The sequence below is a fragment of the Prionailurus viverrinus genome, chromosome F2 (assembly GCF_022837055.1).
Source record: "Prionailurus viverrinus isolate Anna chromosome F2, UM_Priviv_1.0, whole genome shotgun sequence".
In the NCBI taxonomy this organism is placed as follows: Eukaryota; Metazoa; Chordata; class Mammalia; order Carnivora; family Felidae; genus Prionailurus; species Prionailurus viverrinus.
This window is the reverse complement of record NC_062578.1, coordinates 82,087,274-82,107,031: the sequence shown is the minus strand read 5'-3', so window position 1 is coordinate 82,107,031 and position 19,758 is coordinate 82,087,274. Positions and strand designations below refer to the sequence as shown.

The 19,758-nt window shown below is 59.9% G+C and overlaps 1 protein-coding gene across 6 annotated transcripts in view; it reads left to right on the top strand.

Moving 5' to 3' along the window:
- The window catches only part of LOC125156053 (maestro heat-like repeat family member 5), a 31,067-nt gene extending 20,734 nt beyond the window's left edge, over window positions 1–10,333 (top strand). For 5 of the 6 annotated variants that reach the window (XM_047841689.1, XM_047841692.1, XM_047841693.1 and 2 more), the window contains 7 exons: window positions 40–183; window positions 752–928; window positions 1,829–1,984; window positions 4,043–4,165; window positions 9,497–9,599; window positions 9,798–9,872; window positions 10,146–10,333. In XM_047841689.1, the coding sequence (XP_047697645.1) occupies window positions 40–183; window positions 752–928; window positions 1,829–1,984; window positions 4,043–4,165; window positions 9,497–9,599; window positions 9,798–9,872; window positions 10,146–10,246 (879 nt within the window). In that variant the 3' untranslated portion in view covers window positions 10,247–10,333. The remainder of the gene's footprint in view (window positions 1–39; window positions 184–751; window positions 929–1,828; window positions 1,985–4,042; window positions 4,166–9,496; window positions 9,600–9,797; window positions 9,873–10,145) is intronic. The other variant, XM_047841694.1, reaches the window with a different exon arrangement.
- The last annotated feature ends 9,425 nt before the right edge of the window (window positions 10,334–19,758 follow it).

Below are 19,758 nucleotides of genomic sequence, written 5' to 3'. Positions count from 1 at the left end.
CCATTTTCCCTGGTAGCTGACGGTGCCAACACTACTCAGTTTCTCAACAGCCACGAGCTCACCCAGTACATGTCTCGGAGAACCGTGGACAACTTCCTGAGCCTGGGCCTGAACAACCCCAACCAGCTGGTGCGGGCCATGAGCCTGAAGGGCCTCAGCAGTGCCCTGATGCATCCTGAGAAGGTGAGAGCAGGGGCTGCTCGCTCCTATCCCAGGAAGACTTCAGGGAGGAGGAGGCATGTGAGAAGAGCCTCCACAGCAGGTCAGATTGGAAGGGGTGGGTGGGGAAGGCAGGGCAGGCCAAGGCAGGAGGGGAGGGGGGGGAAACGTTTGGGGAACGGTGCTGCGTTGCATGCAGCGGGGATCCTAGAATTTCAGGGCCGGAGGGGGCTCTGAGGTCTGCGACTTTGGCCTCCTTTCTAGTAGGGGTCTCTTACCCGACAGCACACCTGCTAGCTGGTCCTGTTCACGCGCCACCCGTCACATAGAGGACTGGCACCTGGCTGGGTTGTGGATGCACGTCCTCCTTCTGCCCTTTAGGCCTTCCAGAACAAGTCCACGCCCCACGGTGCAGGCCGGGGGGCTGGGGCTGAGGCCCCTGCGGATTGTTAAAGGAGGCAGCGCGGGCAGGGAGTGGCAGCCACGGCCCCGCCGAGTTGCCGACACCCGTAGAATAGAAACGGTGGTAAAGTCGGGAAGGGCACCTTCCAGGGAGCGGGGCAGGCCCGGGAGTGGCTGCGTCCGCCCGCAGGTGATGCTGCTCCGGAACCGGCTGGCCGGGCTGCTGGACGGCTTCGTGGGGCCCGAGCCCAAGGACCTCATGGGCCTGATGGAAATCCTGGGCGACATCCTGCACCGCCTGGGGGCCCAGGGCGTCGGCGCCACCAGCCTCAGGATGGCCCAGCACCTGCTGCAGCTGTTCGACGATGTGAGGAGCGCGGCGGCGGTGCAGCTCGTCGCCTGAGCCCGCCAATCCCAGCAGCCGCGGCTGCCACCCCAGCCAATCCGAGCAGCCGCGGCTGCCACCCCAGCCAATCAATCCGAGCAGCCTCCGGCTGCCACCCCAGCCAATCCCAGCAGCCTCCGGCTGCCACCCCAGCCAATCCCAGCAGCTGCGGCTGCCACCCCAGCCAATCCCAGCAGCCGAGGCCGCTTTCCCCCCCTTCCCACCCCCGGGGCTTGTGGGTAAAGTCCTGTGGACCTGGGCGGGAGCCTGGCCCCAAGGAAGGTAGGTTCTGGGAGACCCCTGGGCCGCCTCAGAAATGACCTTGCCCAAGCCTCGTGCTCCCCCACGCGGAGGGCGCGGGCCGCGGCCAGGAGAGCAAGGATGGGCGGGGGGCGGCAAGACGGCGCAGGCCCTTGGTGCAGATGCAGGGGCTGGTTCGCAGCCTCTAGGCGTCCTCATCGCCCCCCTCCCGCCCCCAGCACAAAGCCCGAGGCCTCTTGCTGGGTCTCAGAGCTCAAAGTGACCGGTCTGGCCGCAGGGTGCGCCTGGTCTGCCCGGGAGAGGGGGTGAGGTCGCTGTGGCCGAGAAAGGGTTGGCCGCAGCCACCGGAGGGGGTGGCAGGAGGAGAAGGCGCCCCAGCTGCCCAGAAGGCTGGGTTGTGCGTGCCAGTGGGCGGCCCGGGCAGCAAGGTGGGTGCGGTGGAGGGGTGCGGTGGAGGGGCGCAGCGGACGGTCCCAGAGCTGCAGAGGGCGGGCGTCGGCATCAGGGCGCATTGGCCACCGCAGGTCCCTGGGCCGGAAGAAGGGTGAGAGATGGGCGGTGGCTGGCAGATTGGGGGGGGCGGGGGGCCGCCCTGCGGCTGAGGGCTCTACCTGCCGGCAGGAACAGGCCGACGTGCGCGGAGGGGCCATCCTCCTGTACGGAGACGTGCTGTACAGCGGCGGCAAGAAGTACCAGCAGGCACTCAAGAATCACGCTTTCCAGGCCCTGGTGCCACTGTTCTTCCACCTGGCCGACTCCTGCCCCAAGGTGGTCATGGTGAGCGGCCCCCCCGCCTTGCAGGCGACAGGCGCAGGGAAGGAGAGGGCCCGTCCAAGGTGGCGCTGCCCTCACCTCTAGGTTCTCCCCCCAGTCTAGGAGCCCGCGAAGCAACCCCCACCTGACACACACACACACACACACACACACACACACACACGCAGTCAGCCTCAGGAGCCTGGAGTTTGGGGCCCTTCTCGCTCCCCGCTCTCCCCAGGGCCTACTGCAGACCGTGCCCCCCTCAAGGGCACTGCCCCCAGGGAGGCACCGTGTCTGACTCCCACAGAGGACCCATAGGGTGGCCCTGGAGCTACCAGCCATTTCGTAGGCCCAGGTTTCCCAGATCATCCGTTTGAGCGGCCCCTCTGGCCTCGGGGAGTGCCCCTTCCCCCCTCTACACTGGGAACACCTGCTTCTCGCCTGAGACCCCCATCCAAGTGCCCCCCCCCTTCCCCCCCCCCCCCCCCCCCCCGCTCAGGGAAGCTTTCCTGGCCTCTACCCCTCAGCAGCGTTCTGCTGGCCCTGGGTCCCCATCCCTGGGTCTCACCTCTCACTGTGGTCACCTAACAGCTTGGCTCAGCCAAGTAGGCCCTGCCTGCTGCCCTCTTGATCGTGGCCACCTCCTTCCCTCCAGCCCCTCCTGGGGCCCTTGGGAAACTGCCTGAATTCCTGCCTCCTCCTCACAAAGGGACTTCCTTCAGTCCCAGGGCTTCTCTCTGCCCCTGCCCCAGACCCACCAGACCCAGGAGCCCTCCGGACCCATCACGGGTGGTGTGATGGGCTGGGAACGCCTCAAGCCTGGGAGAGGGTCCGCATCAGGTCTGGGTCTGCACAGCCAGCCAGCAGCCCGGAGCCTGGCACAGGGCAGCTGCTGAGTGAATGTGCAGCTAAATGAAGGGGTGAACAGAAGGGTGGATGGGAGACCAGTAGAAGGCAGGGGTGTTGCCAGGTGGGGGGGCTAGAGGGGTACAGCTGGGAGTTCAGAGGAGACTGTCGAAGAAACCAGGAGAGGCTGCCTGGGGGAGGCCGGCCTACTCAGCCTCACAAGCTGTAGTCTTAGGATAAGTGGCCCAGAGGCCAGGGGCCTCTGAGTGAGGTGGGCGGTGCATTCTGTGAGCTAACGGGAACACAGGAAGTTGAGGGCAGGCCTGGGCCCGGGGTTGGGTCGGAGGGTCCTCTGTGATCAGGGCCTCGTCCTAGATGCTGAAAAACAGGTGCTCCCCCCCTCCGGAGCACAGTGTCCTGGGGACAGAGGCGTGGTGGACTCAGGAGGAGGTTGAGGGCTTTGGAGTGAAAACCAGGTGGGCCGATCTCCCCTCAACTCAGCAAGGGAGGGAGAGGTCAGCTCGGGGACCGGCCCGTCTCAAATCAGGCCGCCACCACCAAGTGCCGAGGACAGGGCTGCTGGGTCGAGGGTGTGGCAGGCTGGTCCCCTCCGGCCTTTCTCCTGGGCACATGGACGGCGTCTTCTCCCCGTGTCCTCACGTGGTCGTCCCCCTGTCTGCGAGTCCAGATTCCCCTCCTGGTGAGGACACCAGACAGCTTGCCCTAGGGCCACCCAGGGACCTGATTACCTCACCTCTGTTGAGACCGTGTCTCTGGACAGTCACAGCCTGAGGTCCTGGGGGTGATTTCCGCCCATCGTGGGTGGTACAGGGACCCTTTAAAGGAGTTCTGAGACTAGAGGCGGGGCTGTTGGGTACTGGTGAGTGAGGGACCGGCCTTCCTTCCCTGGGTGCCTGTCCCCCAGCCCTTGAGAGACTCCCTCAGGGTCAGGAAGGAAGCCTGGGTGGCCAGGGTGACCACTGGCCTCTCGAATTTTCATGTGAATTAGAGCACGGCACCCACGGGGCTTGGGGGGGTGAAGACACTATGGCGGGGGCACCCTGTGCCCCCTCTGGGGTGTGAGCAGGCTACACGGCCCGGGCGCGGCTGTGAGCGGTGTCCTTGCCGGGCCGGGGCCCTGGATGCCTCCGGGCCACTTGTCCTGCGGTCTCTGCCCGGGAGGGTGTTGATGCGGAGGGAGGTGACCCGTCTGTCTTTGCGTGGCACCCACAGAAGACAAAGCTGACCTTCCTGCGCTGTGCCGTCCTGCTGAAATGGGAGTTCCGGAAGGAGCTGTTTGGGAAGCTGGCATGGGGTCGTGGCCTCAGCGCCGAGAACGACGTTTTCATCTACACGGTAAGGTGTCGGCACCCTCCCGGATGAGGGGCAGGGAGGCCGGGGAGGTGGACGGGGCCGTGTGCAGTGAGGGTCCTCACCCCCAGCACCCAGAGGAGGACGGGCTTGATATAGGAACCCTCTTGGGTGGCATCTGACTCGGTCCCACGGGTGTTGGTTAGAGGCCCGCTCCGTGCTGGGCTGGCCCCTTCAGCCTCCCTCAGTGGGCCCCCTCGGTCAGCAACCGAGCTGGGGGCCTCCAGGGCCACGTGGGGACCACTGCATCTGGACGGGGAAGCCCTACCTGGAGGCAGTTCCCATGGCCGCTGCGGAAGGGCCTTTGGGGAGCGTAGCGCCCACTGATGTCCCAGTGCAGGCATGGGGAGGGCCCCGTAGCTCTGGGAACCCGGGAGTGGCCGCACCGGGACCCCACGGACGTTCCTGGGCCCACACGCCTTGCTGAGGATTCGTGTGAGGGGACGCGTGTGCGTGGGACGGGTGAGCAAGAAACCACAGCGCTGATTCCTGGTGGTCCGTTTATTTCTGAGTCCAGACCCTCAGAGCCCGGCTGGGACCCCTCCCCAGCGCTCGGGGACCGCGGTCCCCATCCCGGGCTTTTCTCCAGCTGGTGGCGGGCAGGCTGGCGCGCCGGGCCACACTGGATGTGGTCGAGGTGGGCGGGGGCTTGGGGGTCCCCGCCGCGGCTGGGAGACGGCAGACGTTTCCTGAGAAGTGGGGAAGGCTACGGTCTGGGGGTACAGGTGCCCGGAGAAAGGGAGCGGGGCTTCTCAGGGTCCGGAGGGCAGGGACTCTGGTAGGCGCCACCTTGCTGGGGAGCCGGCGGGGCCTCCGTGCCGAGCGCTTCGCCCGCCGCGTGCCGGTGGTGTTTTTTGTGCGAATGAGGAATTCTCTGCAGGCTCCGGGCGTGGGTCCTTGGCCAGTTGTTTGTACTGTAATCGCTGTTGCCCAGTCTGCGACTTCTTGCACTGTGCTTACCGTGTCTCTGCTGGCGCGGAAGTTTTGTGGCCGGACGTGTTACTTTCCCGCGGTCTGTGCTCGGGTCTGATGGAGAAGCCCCTCCCCGCCCTGGAGCCACGCTGGTGCCCGGAGGGGCGCGGGGTGGCTGTGACCTTCCACCAGCTGCAATGCCCAGCTCCCTGCCCGCGGGAAACTGCGTGCGGCGCTTCTGGGCATTAGGCTGTCCCCCGTGGTTGATGACGGTGACGCGTCACCCGAGGCACAGGCCGCGGGCGCCCGCGGGGCTGCCGCACTTGACCCTCGTGGCTGTGATCGGCGCTCAGCGTCTGTGTCCCTAGGATGCGTTCAGGAGACAGACGTCACAGCGATTTGAGCAGGGGGAGGTTAACGTGAGGGGTGGTTAACCGCTGCAGGGCCCGGGGGCTGCGGGGGGCTGGTCGGTTTGCGGGGGAGCCAACTCTGAAGGCCGCGGGACCGCAGGGATAGCGCGTGGACGTGGACGGGAGTACGTGATGTCACATGTCCCAACGTAGTGGAGGGGAGCCCCTGCCCCGGGCCAGGAGGACCCCCACCCCCAGAGCCGAGGGCATAGCTACGCCCCTGCATGGCAGAGAAGCTGGTGTGGCACAGAGCCGAGCCCGCCGAGATGCCGGGACAGGTCCCACACGGGGAGGGGTCACAGGAGACCGGCCGTGAAACGGCCCGGGGGGTGGGGGAGGAGCCCTGGGGGTGCCCGCGGGATTGAGGGCGGGAGCCCCTCCTGTGTCCCCACGCTGCCCCCGTGCCCTCGCGCCAGCTGGCGAGGATGACACTGGGGCCCAGGTCGCTTTTACAGAGTGCACAGCAGGGGTGAATTTGGAGCTGGGAGGGGAGAGAAGGCTCCAGTGGGCGCCAGGGCCTCCGCCTCGGGGGTGTGGCCCGGGCTGGGTTTCCTGCCCTTGTCATTTTGGGCTGCGGGTCTTTCTCTGTGTACGTCTGTCGGAGACCTTTGTGCCGCCGCGGGGTGGATGTTACAGTGACATCCGTCTCTGAGGTGTCGTGGGTGCGGGCCGCCCGAGTCCCGCCCCAGGGCCTCATGCGGCTCCAGGCCGTGGCTGAGGCTTTTCAAGGAACTTGTCTTTTCTCTTGCTCCTAACTCAGGCCCGGGGTGGGGGAGGGAGAGAGAGGCTCCCTTTTGGTGTCCCTGTGCCTTCCCTTGGGGTCCTTCCGGTCTGGTTCCCGAGGTGCGTGGGCGATGTCAGGTCCCCCCCTGCCTCTGGCATCCTGGGCGTGAGGTTGGTCTTTCCTTCCACGGAGACACCTCGGGCGCCCGGACTCGATGCCCACCTCAGCCCGTGTGCAGGGACAGCGGGGCCACCTGTCACGTGCTTGTGGTTCCGGTCTTGTCCTGCCCGTTTTTGCCCTTGGGGACTTGTGTTTAGCTGGTTGCTGAGGAGAGCGCGTGGAGGGGTCCGTGCTTGCCATCGGTGTCTCGGTACCTAGTGGACCGATCTGACCAATTTATTTTTTTTAACGTTTACTTAATTTTGGGAGAGAGAGAGTGCGATCAGGGGAGGGGCAGAGAGAGACGGAGACAGAATCGGAAGCAGGCTCCAGGCTCCCGGCTGTCAGCACAGAGCCCGACGCGGGGCTCGAACTCAAGAACGGTGTCAGACATTTAACCGACCGGGCCACCCGGGTTCCTCTGATTTTACCAATTTCTTAAACACTCCGTCTGTTAGAACATGAGACCGTCAACGTTATTGAGTTACACTCACAGGTTTAACCAAGTACGTTTCCCTCAAACATTTATTTTTCTGTGGGTTTCAGACCCATTGAAATGGCTCTGAGCCCCCACTAGCAGCCTCGCTGTGACAGGGGTCCCGGGGACGGCTCGGGCGCCGGGGGAGCCCGGAGACCGTGGGCACGTGCGTCCTCCCCGCCTTCCGTTCTGGGCCCCCCTTCCCGCTCTTCTCACGTGGACTTTCCTGGCTTTGCACATTTTTCCCGTTTTCCCACCTTCCAGGAGTTGGAGTTTTAGGAAGCAGTTGCCGCCTCGGCTGGCAGGGGCTCAGGACGCCCCTAGTCGGGCAGCGGGGCTGGGCTTGCTGGTGGCAGGGGCTCCTCCCGCAGTGACTGTCCTCTGCCCCGGCCCGCTGCCTTTGGGCCGCTCGCTGTCCCGTATGGTTTCCTTTCCACACGGCGGCGTGGTTCCCGGAAGCCTCACGTGAGGTCGCTCACGGCCTTCCCGTCATCCCGATACTTCCAGTCCGTCAGCTTTGCTAGGAGCCCCTTCTTCTGGAATTTTCTAAGAGTTGAGACGTGTGGATTAGGGCTTCTCCAGTCCCGATGCTCCCAGCCCTCCCCGGGGACGTCTTCGTGCCCCGTTGTGGGGTGTGCCATTGAGCCCTACTCCCCCCCCCCCCCCCCCCACCGGCTGACCTCGGCCACCAGTCACCTTGAGCCCCGGGCCCCCTGGGCCACGTGATGTGCTCATAGCTCTGCCTTCCCTCTGTCCCGATTCCCCGCATGGGCCCAGGCTCACGGCCAGGCCTTCTTTTCAACAATCGCAGAGAAAAGAAACAAAACGCCGGTATTCAAGTGCTCCCTCACTTTTAAGCACCGAAGTTAAATCTATTATAGTTTTCCTTCTTTTACAGAAACCTCCTTCCTGTTTTCTCTTTGCTGACTCCTGCCTCTGGAGTAGTGCCGCGAGCTGATGGCCTGCTGGGTCCCCAAGGCCCCCGTGCCACGGCTCCGCGAGCCTAGACCACAGATGTTGCTGTCTCCCGGCTCTGCAAGCCAGCGGCCTGTGGCACGGTGCTGGCCAGGCCACGGCCCCTCCCAGGCCCCTCTCCCGGGCCCGGCGCTGCCCTGGCTTCGAGTGTCACTGCGCCCGAGGTGCTCTCTCTGCACGCTGGCGCCTCCCCTCCTAAGGCACCACCTGTAACGCGTCAGGGCCGCTGGGGGACCCCGTTTCACCGCATTGCCTCCAGAGGCCCCATCTCCGAGTGTTGTCCCATTCTGAGGTCTGGGGGGTTAGGAATCAACAGATCTTTTTTGGGAGAGGCGGTCCAGCCGGTCCCTCAGCTCACGAAGGGCCCCGCTCTTTCCAGGGAGGCACCGTTACCGCTGCTGGTGTCATTGCTTTTATTGTTCAGACTGTCACACCTGGCCTGTCTTGAACTTGAATCCTGTTTCCAGTGAGCTCTGTCCCTGGACTCTCTGTCCATAGGCATCCTTGTTTCTGAGAGCATTAGAATGTTCCAGGCCCTTCCTAGTGCCTGTTCTCTCCAGGGATCAGCCTCCTCCAGGAAGTCCTGGTGTCTGAGTGGAAAAGGGTGTGAGAGCCCAGAGTGCATCTCAGGGGGCTCGGAGCTCTGGGGGTGGTCCCAGAACGGGCACAGAGCAGGAAGGCGGTTGTCTTTTTAAGGTCGCGAGCTGACGGCCAAAATCCCAGAATGTGGGTTTGTGACAAGAAGGCACAGGCGATCACGGTGGTTGGGGGGGAGCGGGGGTGAAGGGCTGGGGCCTCAGGCCGCCCGGTGCCTGAACCTGGACCTCCCACCTGCAGTGTTGGTCTGACGTTTGTGGAGGGAAGCCGGTGTGGGCGGAAACGCAGCTCCGAGGGTCGGCCCGGCCAGGGCGCAGCCAGAGAGAGGAGGGCCAGGCCGGGCAGGGGTGACCTGAAGCGGGCGCCCCTCGGGGGAGCACGGCCTGGCGCCACAGTGGCCAAGGGCCCCTGCGGGAAGTGCGGGCACCAGGGTGGCCTGGGGGCTGAGGCGAGGGGGCCGGCGTTCTTGTCATGCAGGTGGCAGAAAAGCCGGGTCCAGCAGGCTTAGACGGTAAAATAAACCGGTTTATAATCCTGCAAAGGCCCAGAGGGTGCTGCCACAAAGCAGCTTGGGCCAGCAGTGGAGACGAGCAGCCCGGGCTGCGTCCGTCCCCTGCCCCCCGTCCTTAGATTGGTCTTATCCTCGGTCCAGGGGCCGTCCCGTCCTGAGCCTGCTGTCCCCTCCTAGAGCAGCCGCACACCCCGCGTGTCCACAGCACAAGCCCAGGGGAGCGAGCGAGGGCGGCAAGAGAGGCTGGGCTCCAGTCCTGGTGCAGAAGAGCCCAGCAGACCTCCCTGCCTCCTCTTGGCTCTGACTGGCCCTGGGTCTGTTGCTGAAGCTGGGGAGGGTGGGGGGTGGGAGGGGCAGGGGAGGCCTCCCGGAGGACGTGTCGGGGAGAGGTGACAGAGTGCAGGGTCCCAGGTCCCTTGACACAGGCCCCAGCCCGAGGCGGGATGGGGGGGGCGGGGAGTCATGGGTCTTGGGACTGCAAGGCTGGCAGGGGGCCTCGGGCGGAGCGGCGTCACAGGGGGCTGTGGGCCCATCTCTTCCCCCTCCCCAGGTGGAGAGCAACCTTGGCAACTACCACCGGTTTCTCATGCAGGCGTTGACTTACCTGAGCAGCCCCGACAGGAACCTGAAGCAGGCGGCCATGAAGTTCATCAGTGGGTGCTGGCCCCTGGTCTTGTGCTCCGCCCACCGTGCCCACCCAGCCCCCACCACTCAGAGCCCAGAGCTGCCCCCGGGAGGGCCGGGCTCCCGTGTCCGGGGGTCGGGTGGGCCGGTCTCCTGTCGGGGCCAAGCTGGCCTCCCCCAGGGGCCAGGGAGGCGCCCGTGCCCACCGCCCTCCGTCCCTGGTGCAGGGGGGATGCTGCAGGACTACTTTCCCGACCTCTGCATCTGTCTGAGGAAGGCCGACGTGAGGACCCTCAGGAAACGTGAGCCCTGGCCCAGCACAGGGGCCTCTTTGTTCCCCAGCTCTTAAGAAGGCCCCTTAGCCGGCCTGTCCCCAGAACAGGGCATCGTCTCCTCCTTGAGACTCGGTTCCAGGACAGGGCTGTGCCCCCCTCCCCACATTCACCCCACAGGGCTCCCGGGACGGCTGTGCACTTCCCCCTGGACCCTCCTCCTTCAGCTCCCGCAGCAGACTGCCCCCTGCCCTCCCCTGCCCCGGGGGGCCGTGTGTCAGGCCCCGGGGGGTCTCTGTGCAGACTTGGAGATCCTGAAGCAGGACCCAGACTCCATGAGCCGCAGATTCTACAGCAGCTTCCTGGAGGACATCTGGGAGCTGTCCCAGTACGTGACCCACTGAACCGTGGCTCGATGTCGTGCTGGTTCCCGGCGTGTGTTTGACATTCTCTATTAAATGTGACAGAGTTCCCTTTGGCCTCCCTGGGCTCTCCCTGCCTTGCACCCCCCTCAGTAGGACTGGGTGGCCTCCCCTCCAGACGCAGACACTCAGGATGTGGGGTCCTCAGCAACTCTGCTGGTACTCGGCCCGGAGCCCTGGGGGTCAGCCTTGACACCTCTCCCAGCCCTCCCCAGGTCCGGCGATCCCCAGCATCTAGAATCTTCCCACTGCCCTGCCGTGGTCCAAGCCCCCAGCCTCCCCTCCTGCACCACGTGTGGCCCCGAGACCCTCGGGGCCCTGTGTCCACCTTCCTGTGCTGCCCTTTCGGTGCCTGGTCTCACTGGCCTCCCTGCCTGCCTCGCCCCCTCTCCCTAGCCCAGGTGGACAGGGCAAAGCCTTCCCTCCTGCTCCGTGCCGCGGCGAGGGGCCCTTCGGTTGTGTCCGACGGCCCCCTTGCCCACTGTGGCTGTTCTGGGGATGGCATGTGGGCACGTGGTAATCGCCTGGTAAACGTGAGTCAAACCAGCGAGTTAAGACCATGCCTGGGACACAGCTCGCATCCTCCCGGGGTGCCCCTGGCCCTCGGAGAGAAGTGCAGATGCGCCCCAACAGCTGTCCGGGGGCCCAGGGACCACCCCGAGACTCCGCCTCCAGCCAGGGAAGTGAGGGGAGCTTTGTGGAGAGGGCCAGCTGGAGGCCAGCCTGGAGGACGTGACCAGGGAGCGGTCAGGGGCGGAAGGCACCGAGCGGGAGCCCGTCTCGGCAGAGGGTGCCGTGTGAGCCAAGGCAGGGGCTCGCGCTCTGCCAGCCGCGGGCAGGGGGTGGCGGGCTGGGCAGCTGCAGATGCCTTCGGGTCTGGGCCTGCGTGTGCCAGAGCCGGGGAGCCCATGGCGGTGTTTGGTGGGGGAGAAGTGTGGCCGCACCCCACGGCCTTTCCCGGCAGCCGGGCACGGCCCGGCTCCTGCCGTCCGAGCACCGCGTGATGGTGGCGCTAGGTGGCCAGGGCGGGGAGGCCGGGCGGGGAGCACCAGGGCGTGTGCCCCCTGGAGGAGGGCCTGGGGCGGGGGGGCGGTCCGAGCTGGGGGGGGGGGGTGGCGCTGGGGTCTGGGGAGGAGAGGCAGGCTGGCTGCGAACGAGAAGCCCCGCTTGTCGTGGTTCCCCTGAGGAGGGTGTCCCCGCAAAGAGTACTTAGGATACACGGCAGCTGGCGGGGGGAGGGGTGGGGGTGGGGGAGAGGACAGGCAGTGAGGCGTCGCAAGGGCCTGGAGCAGAGTGTGCCTCCAGAGAGGGCGTGGGGACCGCGGAAGGAATCCATGTCTCGCTCCAGAGCACTTTGGGGTCGGCCGTGGGGACACGAGCCAGAACAGAAGTTTCCGACGCCTGCGGCGTGCAGTCTAGGTGTTCCGAAGTGGCCCTCCCGCGGAAATACAAGTAGACCTTGGCTGGATTACAATAAATGTGCTTTCGGGTGGATTGCTGACTCTCGAGAACAGTGGGGGAAACCTCCAAAAGCTTAAAAGCAAAAGCAAAAGAATGGAAGTAGCCGAAAGCCAGCCAACAGCGGGAATGGTGGGTGGAAAGACACTGAGGACTGGGGGCCCGGGGTGGGGCCAGGGCCTGGCTCCCCAAGTGAGGGAGGAGGGAGCGGGGGCCTGATGCGCGCAGCCTGGGCTCTGGAGGGGGGGGGGTGCTGGGGGCCGCATCGCCCACCGGTTCCAAGCAGCGGTGAGCAGGAAGCTGCCTGGCAGGACGGAGCTCCACCTCCCGGGCTCAGGGCACAGACGCCTGAGCGGAGCCGCTCGGGCTCCGGCCAGAAGGTCGCAGATGGAAGGAAAGCAGCCCGTGAGCGAGAACAGGAAGCCCCGTGGTTTCAGGCCCCTGGGGACTGCAGATGTTCCCAGGACGAGGAACCGCAATGAACAAATACGGTTCGCAAAATGATCCCATAGGAAATTTTTAAAGGGACAAAAGGCAACCATACGATGACCAAAGGGAGAGAATTATCAAAAATAGCCAAGCAGATTTGGAAAAGAATCAGAACCTGAGAGAGGAAAAATGCAGTCCCTGAATTAGAGTCTCAGGGGCCAGAGGTTCTCCCTGTGAATTAATGACTGGAGGCTGCACGGAAAACGAATACAGATTCCCCAGATTTGATGGGAGACCCGCGTCCACCGTGGTAGGAAGCGCAGCACCTACTAAGCGCAGTGAGATACCCCAGGACGCAGACCGCACAGAACACTAAAGGAAGCGATCTCGCCCGCGGGTGCGGAGCCCCTGGGGCCGACGGCGGTGCCTGGGGCAGCGGCAGAGGACAAGGCTCAGTGACTGTCCGCCTGGAGCTGTAAACCCAGTACTGCCGGGCCGCAAGCGTGGAGGTGAGGTGCACAAAGACCAGATGCGCTAGGCGCCCGCCTGCACGAGTCGCTGGCTCCCCGGCCCAGGTCAGCCTGTAGGAGCCAGACAGGCCCAAGGGAGACACGGAACCGAGCAAGACGTCCTGAGCGCAGAGGAACCAGAGAGCCGTGTCAGCAGTCTGGTTAGCTGGCAAAGTGGAGTCCGAGAGGCAAAAACTGTTCTAATGGGCCAAACCGGATGTGGGTACCAGTAAAGGGAGGGAGCACACGAGCCGTACCCATCATAAATACGTAAGCACCAAACGCTCGGCCTCGAGATAGACAAGCCACCGCTGCTAGGCTCTTACCAAATGCAAGACATCCTGTAAAGTCATGGCAGTAAATTTAGGAACCGGGAAGAGCAAAAAATAAGAGCGTGTTTTGGCTGAAGAACAGATCCACAGAGCAGCAGACATCTCGCGGACAGATTCGTGTTCACACGCACCGTAGTCAGCTTCCGGGAAAGACCGCAGAACGAGTCAATAGGAAAAGGGTGGGTTATTTCAGTGGCTACGTCGGGAATAACCGTTTCACTGGGTGGACAAAAAGTCAGCTGGTTCCCGACCAGCGCCACGCAGGAGGCGGATCCCGAGTGAAATGTGCAAGGACAGGCTTGCCAGTTAACAGAATAAAATGTGGACAATGAAGGGCCTCAAAAACAAGCTTCGGAAGAATAAGCCGTAAGGCAAAAACGGGTGTATGCGATTCCACCAACACGAGCCCGAAAGACCCGACACTACAGCTGCAGAAAGAGAGAAGGCCGTCACCGCGACGCTGGAGCAGCGTTCCCCGCAGCGGCACCGCAGCCGGGCCTGTGAGCGGTGACGGACGTCGCGGGTAAAGAGCGGACACCAGCGACAGCACGAAGAAACCTGCGGCGGCTGGAACCGAGATCTGGGGCAGGCAGAGAGGTCGGTGAGGAGGCAGTCCCACAGAAAACTTGTCCCAGGTACGAGCAGGCGAGTCACACGGGAGGGGCCCCCAAAGCCAACAGGCATTCACTCGGAAAGGTGCCGAAACTCATTAACGATTTGGGAAGGGGCACGTTCCACCAAATGATGCTTCACTTTATGCCTTTTTGGGTGACAACAGCTAGGGAGTCGGCCGATGCCTGGTGCTGGCGAGAACTTGCGGTTATGAGGGGCCTGGCACGTTCTGACGGCCTCACACCGGGTTAAGAATGCACCTACCCGGTCCACACCTGCATTTACAAAGGAGAGCGATTCTCGGGGTGCCTGGGGGAGCTCAGCCAGTTAAGCGTCCGACTTGAGCTCAGGTCACGATCTTGCAGTTTGTGAGTTTGAGCCCCGTGTCAGGCAATCCTCATACAAAAGGGGGCCTGTGGGGGGACATACACCATCGTGGTGCTTGTGACGACAGTGTGAAAAGTGGACAGATGAAGGACAGGGAACGTAGGCCACGGGGAGCCACGGAACGGTGGGAAGTTCCGGTTCTGGGCAGGGTGGGAGCCCGCACCCTCCACATCGCCTCTCTGGGGAACGTGGCTGAAACTCGCGGGCGCCGTGCATGGAGGGCTCTCTGAGGGCTTCGTAAATACCAGCAGGTGGAGTGTAGACCTCAGAGCACCGCTGAGCTGGTGGCATGTTCCCTGTTTTTTCCCCCGGTACTTCCTGGACTGCACTCAGCCAGCCCCAAGCCTGGGTGTGTGCAGCAGGTGTAGACAGAAGGAGCTTCGAGAGAAAGCCCCCTGTTCTGCGCAGGGAGCTGGAAGAGGGGGGTCCTAACGTGACAGGGAAAGGAGAGGCGTGCCCTTGTTTTTCTGTCTGCTTTCTGTCTCTGCCCCAGTCCCCAGCAACTCTGAAAAGGAGGCGGTACAGACACCTGAACCCAAGGGGGTTGCAGGGAGGGTGTCGCTTTTTTGTGTTTCTCCTTCTGTGGTCTTGGCTTGGGAGACAGAACCAGTTAGAGCAGGTGCACCGCTGAGGGGCGAGCTAAAGTCCCGACTCTCTAGCCAGAAGGCTAGAGTGGGGGTGGGGGCCCCCTAAGAAGTATTGGGAAGTTCCACGAGGAGGGGTCTGGGGGAGCGACGACATGAAGTCGTGCGCGTACCCTGGGCTCACCCTGCTCTGGGCCAACCAGAAACAGCATGTAGAGGTTTTTAGAGCTGATCTAAAGGGCAGACCTGCCCAGGTCCCGGGCTTGCCCCGTGCGCAGACAAGGCAGGTCTCAAGAGCTTGGGGAACGATTTGAAAACCCACCTGGTCTTAGGACCACAGCTCATGGAAAGTGGGGCTGGCAGCAGGAACCTAGCCTATCTGATTGCCTGCAAAAACGTCCCCTCCCCCAGATCAATATTCCTCTCAGAATTCAAGTAGGACCGGGCGTCACAACCAAATAAATACCACAGTGTCCGGGATGCAATCCAAAATTGCTTCCATGTGACAGGACAGGAATATCTCAAGTGCAAGGGCAAAGGCATTCCATAGATACCAACTAAGAGATAACACGTGTTGAAATTATCAAAGACCTTGAATCAACGACTTAACCAAGCCCTAAGAGCTCGTACAATAAATGGAAAATTAGAACGTCTCCACAGAGAAACAGGAGACAGAAAAAGAATGAAATGTCAAGGCAGTGTGGTTTTGGCACGAGAAGACACGCGGTGGTCAGTGGAACAAAATAGATCCCTCCCCTCCCCCCCAGTTACAGCCAGCTGATGTCTGGCAAAGAGAAAAAGTCCATTCAGTGGGGGAAATGATAGCCTTTCCAGCAAGTATGCTGGAATAATTGGACCTCCACGTTCAAAAAAGAAGAGAATCCAGACGGAGCCCACACGCCGGTCACAGACGTGAATTCCAGTGGATCTGAGCGCGAAACGTAAAATACAGATCTGTAAAACCTCTAGAAGGTCCCACAGGAGAAAACCTGCATGGCGTCGTGTGTGACCGTGAGTTTGTAGATTTAGCACCGAAAGCACAATCCACAAGGGAGAAGAGTGGATGTTAGACTTCTTAACAACTTGTGTTTTGCCACGGCTTCCTCTGGAAGGATAGGAGCCCGCAGGCTGACGGGGGACGGCCGCCCACGAGACACAGCCCCGAGCCCCGCAGGAGAGCAGCCGGCGCCCCGTCCCCCTGCGCGTGCAGGTGTGGGTGTCTCCCGGCAGCCGGCGCACCCTTGACGGCGGGGCTGGCTCTGCACGTGTGTGCGTTTGCCCAGACTCCTCAAGCACTTGAGGTGGGTGGGGCTTAACTGTACATAATGTGTGCCCCAGGAAAGTGGGGGTAAAGCATGGAAAGTTCCGGCAGGCACATCGGCGTCAGCATGCACGGAGTGTGTCGTTACATGTAGCTTCATGTAGGATATATGTCGGGCAGTATTTTTTTTATTAAATCATGTGAAGAAAAAAAAAAAGAAAAGAAAACGGATCAAGTACACCCATAGCAACCCAGATCTTTTAAAAAAAAATTTTTTAAAAAGTGCTTAGTGGTTGGGGGCGCCCGGGTGGTTCGGTTGGTTAAGTGTCCAACTTCTGCTCAGATCATGAACTCACAGGTTTGTGAGTTCTGTGCTGACAGCTCGGACCCTGGAGCCTGCTTCAGATTCTGTGTCTCCCTCTCTCTCTCTGCCCCTCCCTTGCTCATGCGCTCTCTCTTTCTCTCTGCCTCTCAGAAATGAATAAACATTAAACAAAAATTTTTAAAAAATGCTTAGTGGAAAAAAGTCAAAACAGATGAGGTATATAATATAATTTAAATAAATTTAAAATCCGTACACTTTGATAACTGTCTCACAGTTTATTTTTATTTTAGACAGTGTGCGAGACGGTGGCAGGGGTGGGGCAGGGCAGAGGGAGAATCCCAAGCAGCCTCCATGGTCAGCACGGAGCCCGATGCAGGACTCAGTCCCACGACCCTGGGATCATGACCTGAGCCGAGATCAAGAGTCAGACGCTCAACCGGCGGAGCGACCCAGGCGCCCCTGTCTCACGGTTTTGTAAGACGTTAACGTTAGAGGAAGCTTGTGAGGGGTATACAGAGCCTCGGTACTATTTTTGTAACTCTTCTGTATGCCTAAAATTAGTTCCAAAAGTTAAAAAAACCTTTTTCCTTTTTTTTTTTTTCCTGAGAGCAATTACAAAGGAAATAGACACATGAACTAAACTAGAGTAGTTGTTTATGGGTTGGGGAGGGTTATGGGGAGAAAAGGGATAAATAAACACCCAGGACCGGGACTGCAGGGGGCAGTGGTGACCACACGGCAGGGGCAGTGGGCCGGTGGGCCCGGAGTGGGGGCAGCTCAGTCTTCTGCTTGTGCAAATAGAGACCGTTACCATGGACAGGCTGCAAGGACTTTGGAAGAATATGCTCAAGAGGGAAGGCATGAAATTTAAGGGGACTTGACGTAACATTGTGATTTGTAACAAGCATCATTAGGTCTCGGGCCTCCTTTCTGAGACGGCGGCTCCTAAAACCCTGGGGTTCATTAGTGAAGAAAACCCCCGAAAGGTATCTTTTGTTGTGTAAATGAGACGACCTTCGGGCCTCGCCTCAAGATGGTGGGGGCGACCCACGGTGGGATTAGACGTTTGGAATTTTCAGTCTCACCCCTGACATCTGGGGAGAGGGGAAGGGCTGGCAGCTGAATCAATCACCATTAGCCAATGAGCTCATCGGTCATGCCTACGTAACGAAGCCCCGTTAATGCCCCCAAAGGAAGGGGTTCAGGAAGCGTCCTGGTCGATGAACACTGGTGACATGGGGAGGATGGCCGCGCGCCTTCCCCACACCTCGCCCTGCGCACCACTTCTGTCTGACTGTTCTGAGTTACATCCTTATACAATGGACCAGCGATCGAATGAGTACAGTGTTTGAGTTCCGGGAGCCGCTCTAACAGATTAACCAAACCCGTGGCGGGGGTCGTGGGGACCTGCCGCGTAGGCTGGTTGGTCTGAATCGGCGGCGACAAGCTGGGCTCGCAGTGGGGGCGGCCTTGTGGGACGGAGCCCTCAGCCTGGGGGCGCTGCAGCCGCGTGCGGGTCATGTCGGAGTTGAGTTGACTTGTAGGACACCTGCTGGTGTCTGGAGCGTTGCTTGTTGGTGGGACCTCCCCCCTCCAGCGCCGCCAACACGCACACCCACAGATCGGACTTGGGCACAGAGCCCAATTAAGTGGTGAGCAAAGAAACCGTGAAACACATAAGTAAATACAACCAAATATTGTCTACTTTTTAAAAATAATGTCTCGGTTATGCAGTTTCAAAAATACAGAGCTAAAATAGTAGACCACGTAAGTCTGAAGAGAATGATTAAAATGTTCTGAGGTCCTTGTATTGTTTGAAAAGGATTTACTATTTTGATAAATTTCAGACCTCATAAAGTTAAATAACTGGTGAAATGTCAAAGGGAAGCTGAAAAGGAGTAGAAAGAATCTATGGTTTCTGGACCAAATACAAGGTAAAAGTGGGTTAAAAAGTATTTAAAAAGTGCAATTGTTTCAAAATTCAAGAAAGAGGATTTTTATTTTTTTTAATGTTTACTTATTTTTGAGAGAGAGACAGACAGACAGAGACAGACAGACCATGAGCAGGGGAGGGGTGACGAGAGGGGGAAACACAGAATCCGAAGCAGGCTCCAGGCTCCGAGCTGTCAGCACAGAGCCTGACGTGGGGCTCGAACCCACAAACTGCAAGATCATGACCTGAGCCAAAGTCGGCTGCTCAACCGACTAAGCCCCCAGGCGCCCCAAGAAATATGATTTTTTTTTTTAATTTTTTTTTTCAACGTTTATTTATTTTTGGGACAGAGAGAGACAGAGCATGAATGGGGGAGGGGCAGAGAGAGAGGGAGACACAGAATCGGAAACAGGCTCCAGGCTCTGAGCCATCAGCCCAGAGCCTGACGCGGGGCTCGAACTCACGGACCGCGAGATCGTGACCTGGCTGAAGTCGGACGCTTAACCGACTGCGCCACCCAGGCGCCCTGATTTTTTTTTTTTAAGACAGAGGATTTTTAAAGTGCCATTAAAGCAGGACGAATAGGGAACACTGAGAGGAGTGAGCCCCCACCCAGCAGTGGTTACACACAGTGTGATTAAAAACCAGTTCAAAAACAGAGATTCTCTGGTTGGATTTTAAATACTATTTAACAAAAGATAGGGTATTTACATTAATATCCAACACGAGGGACTGTAAATCAAAGGATAAAAACATTATTATGTAGAGAGGTGGTCCCTTCAAAAGAATAAAAGATTTGATTTGCTGGGAAGATGCGACAGTTCTAAACTGTGTTTAGACGTATAAACAAGGCAAACTTTGGTAGAACTACAAAAAACTCTATCCTGGTGGGGATTTTCGACATACCTTTTTTGACTATTGGCAGGTCACAGAGAAAGAAAACCATTGGCTTCATGGAAGACGAGCACTGAGACTCACAGGCTTTTCACTTTACGACCATATTAACTATTGTGTGCTTAGCAGTTAGAAAATACACAGGGAGTATTTTTTTTTTAATTTTTTTTTCAACGTTTATTTATTTTTTGGGACAGAGAGAGACAGAGCATGAACGGGGGAGGGGCAGAGAGAGAGGGAGACACAGAATAAGAAACAGGCTCCAGGCTCTGAGCCATCAGCCCAGAGCCTGACGCCGGGCTCGAACTCCCGGACCGCGAGATCGTGACCTGGCTGAAGTCGGACGTTTAACCGACTGCGCCACCCAGGCGCCCCATATATATATATATTTTTTAATTGGTACCTGCTATGCGACAAAGCAGGTCTCTTACGGACTAGCTCCTATGCTGGCATTATAGCTAGCATAGCTCCTGTGCTCCTATGACAGCATTATAATTAAAATGGAAATCACAAAAAAGCAGATTTAAAAATTTCCATGATTCAGGACTTTAAAGCACATGAAATATCAAAGAAAGTAACCATTAGAACAACGATAATGGGAAAAGGTGGAGCTAAAGCAACACCTTGAGGGCAATGTGTAGCCTAAAGGCTTACATCCGAGGCATATCGAAAGCTGAAAGTTTGATGTGATAAGCATCCAACTTAAGGAATTAGTTACTTTTGTTCATAGTTGAACCCGAGAAGAAAGGAGATAAAGATAAGAGCAGGAA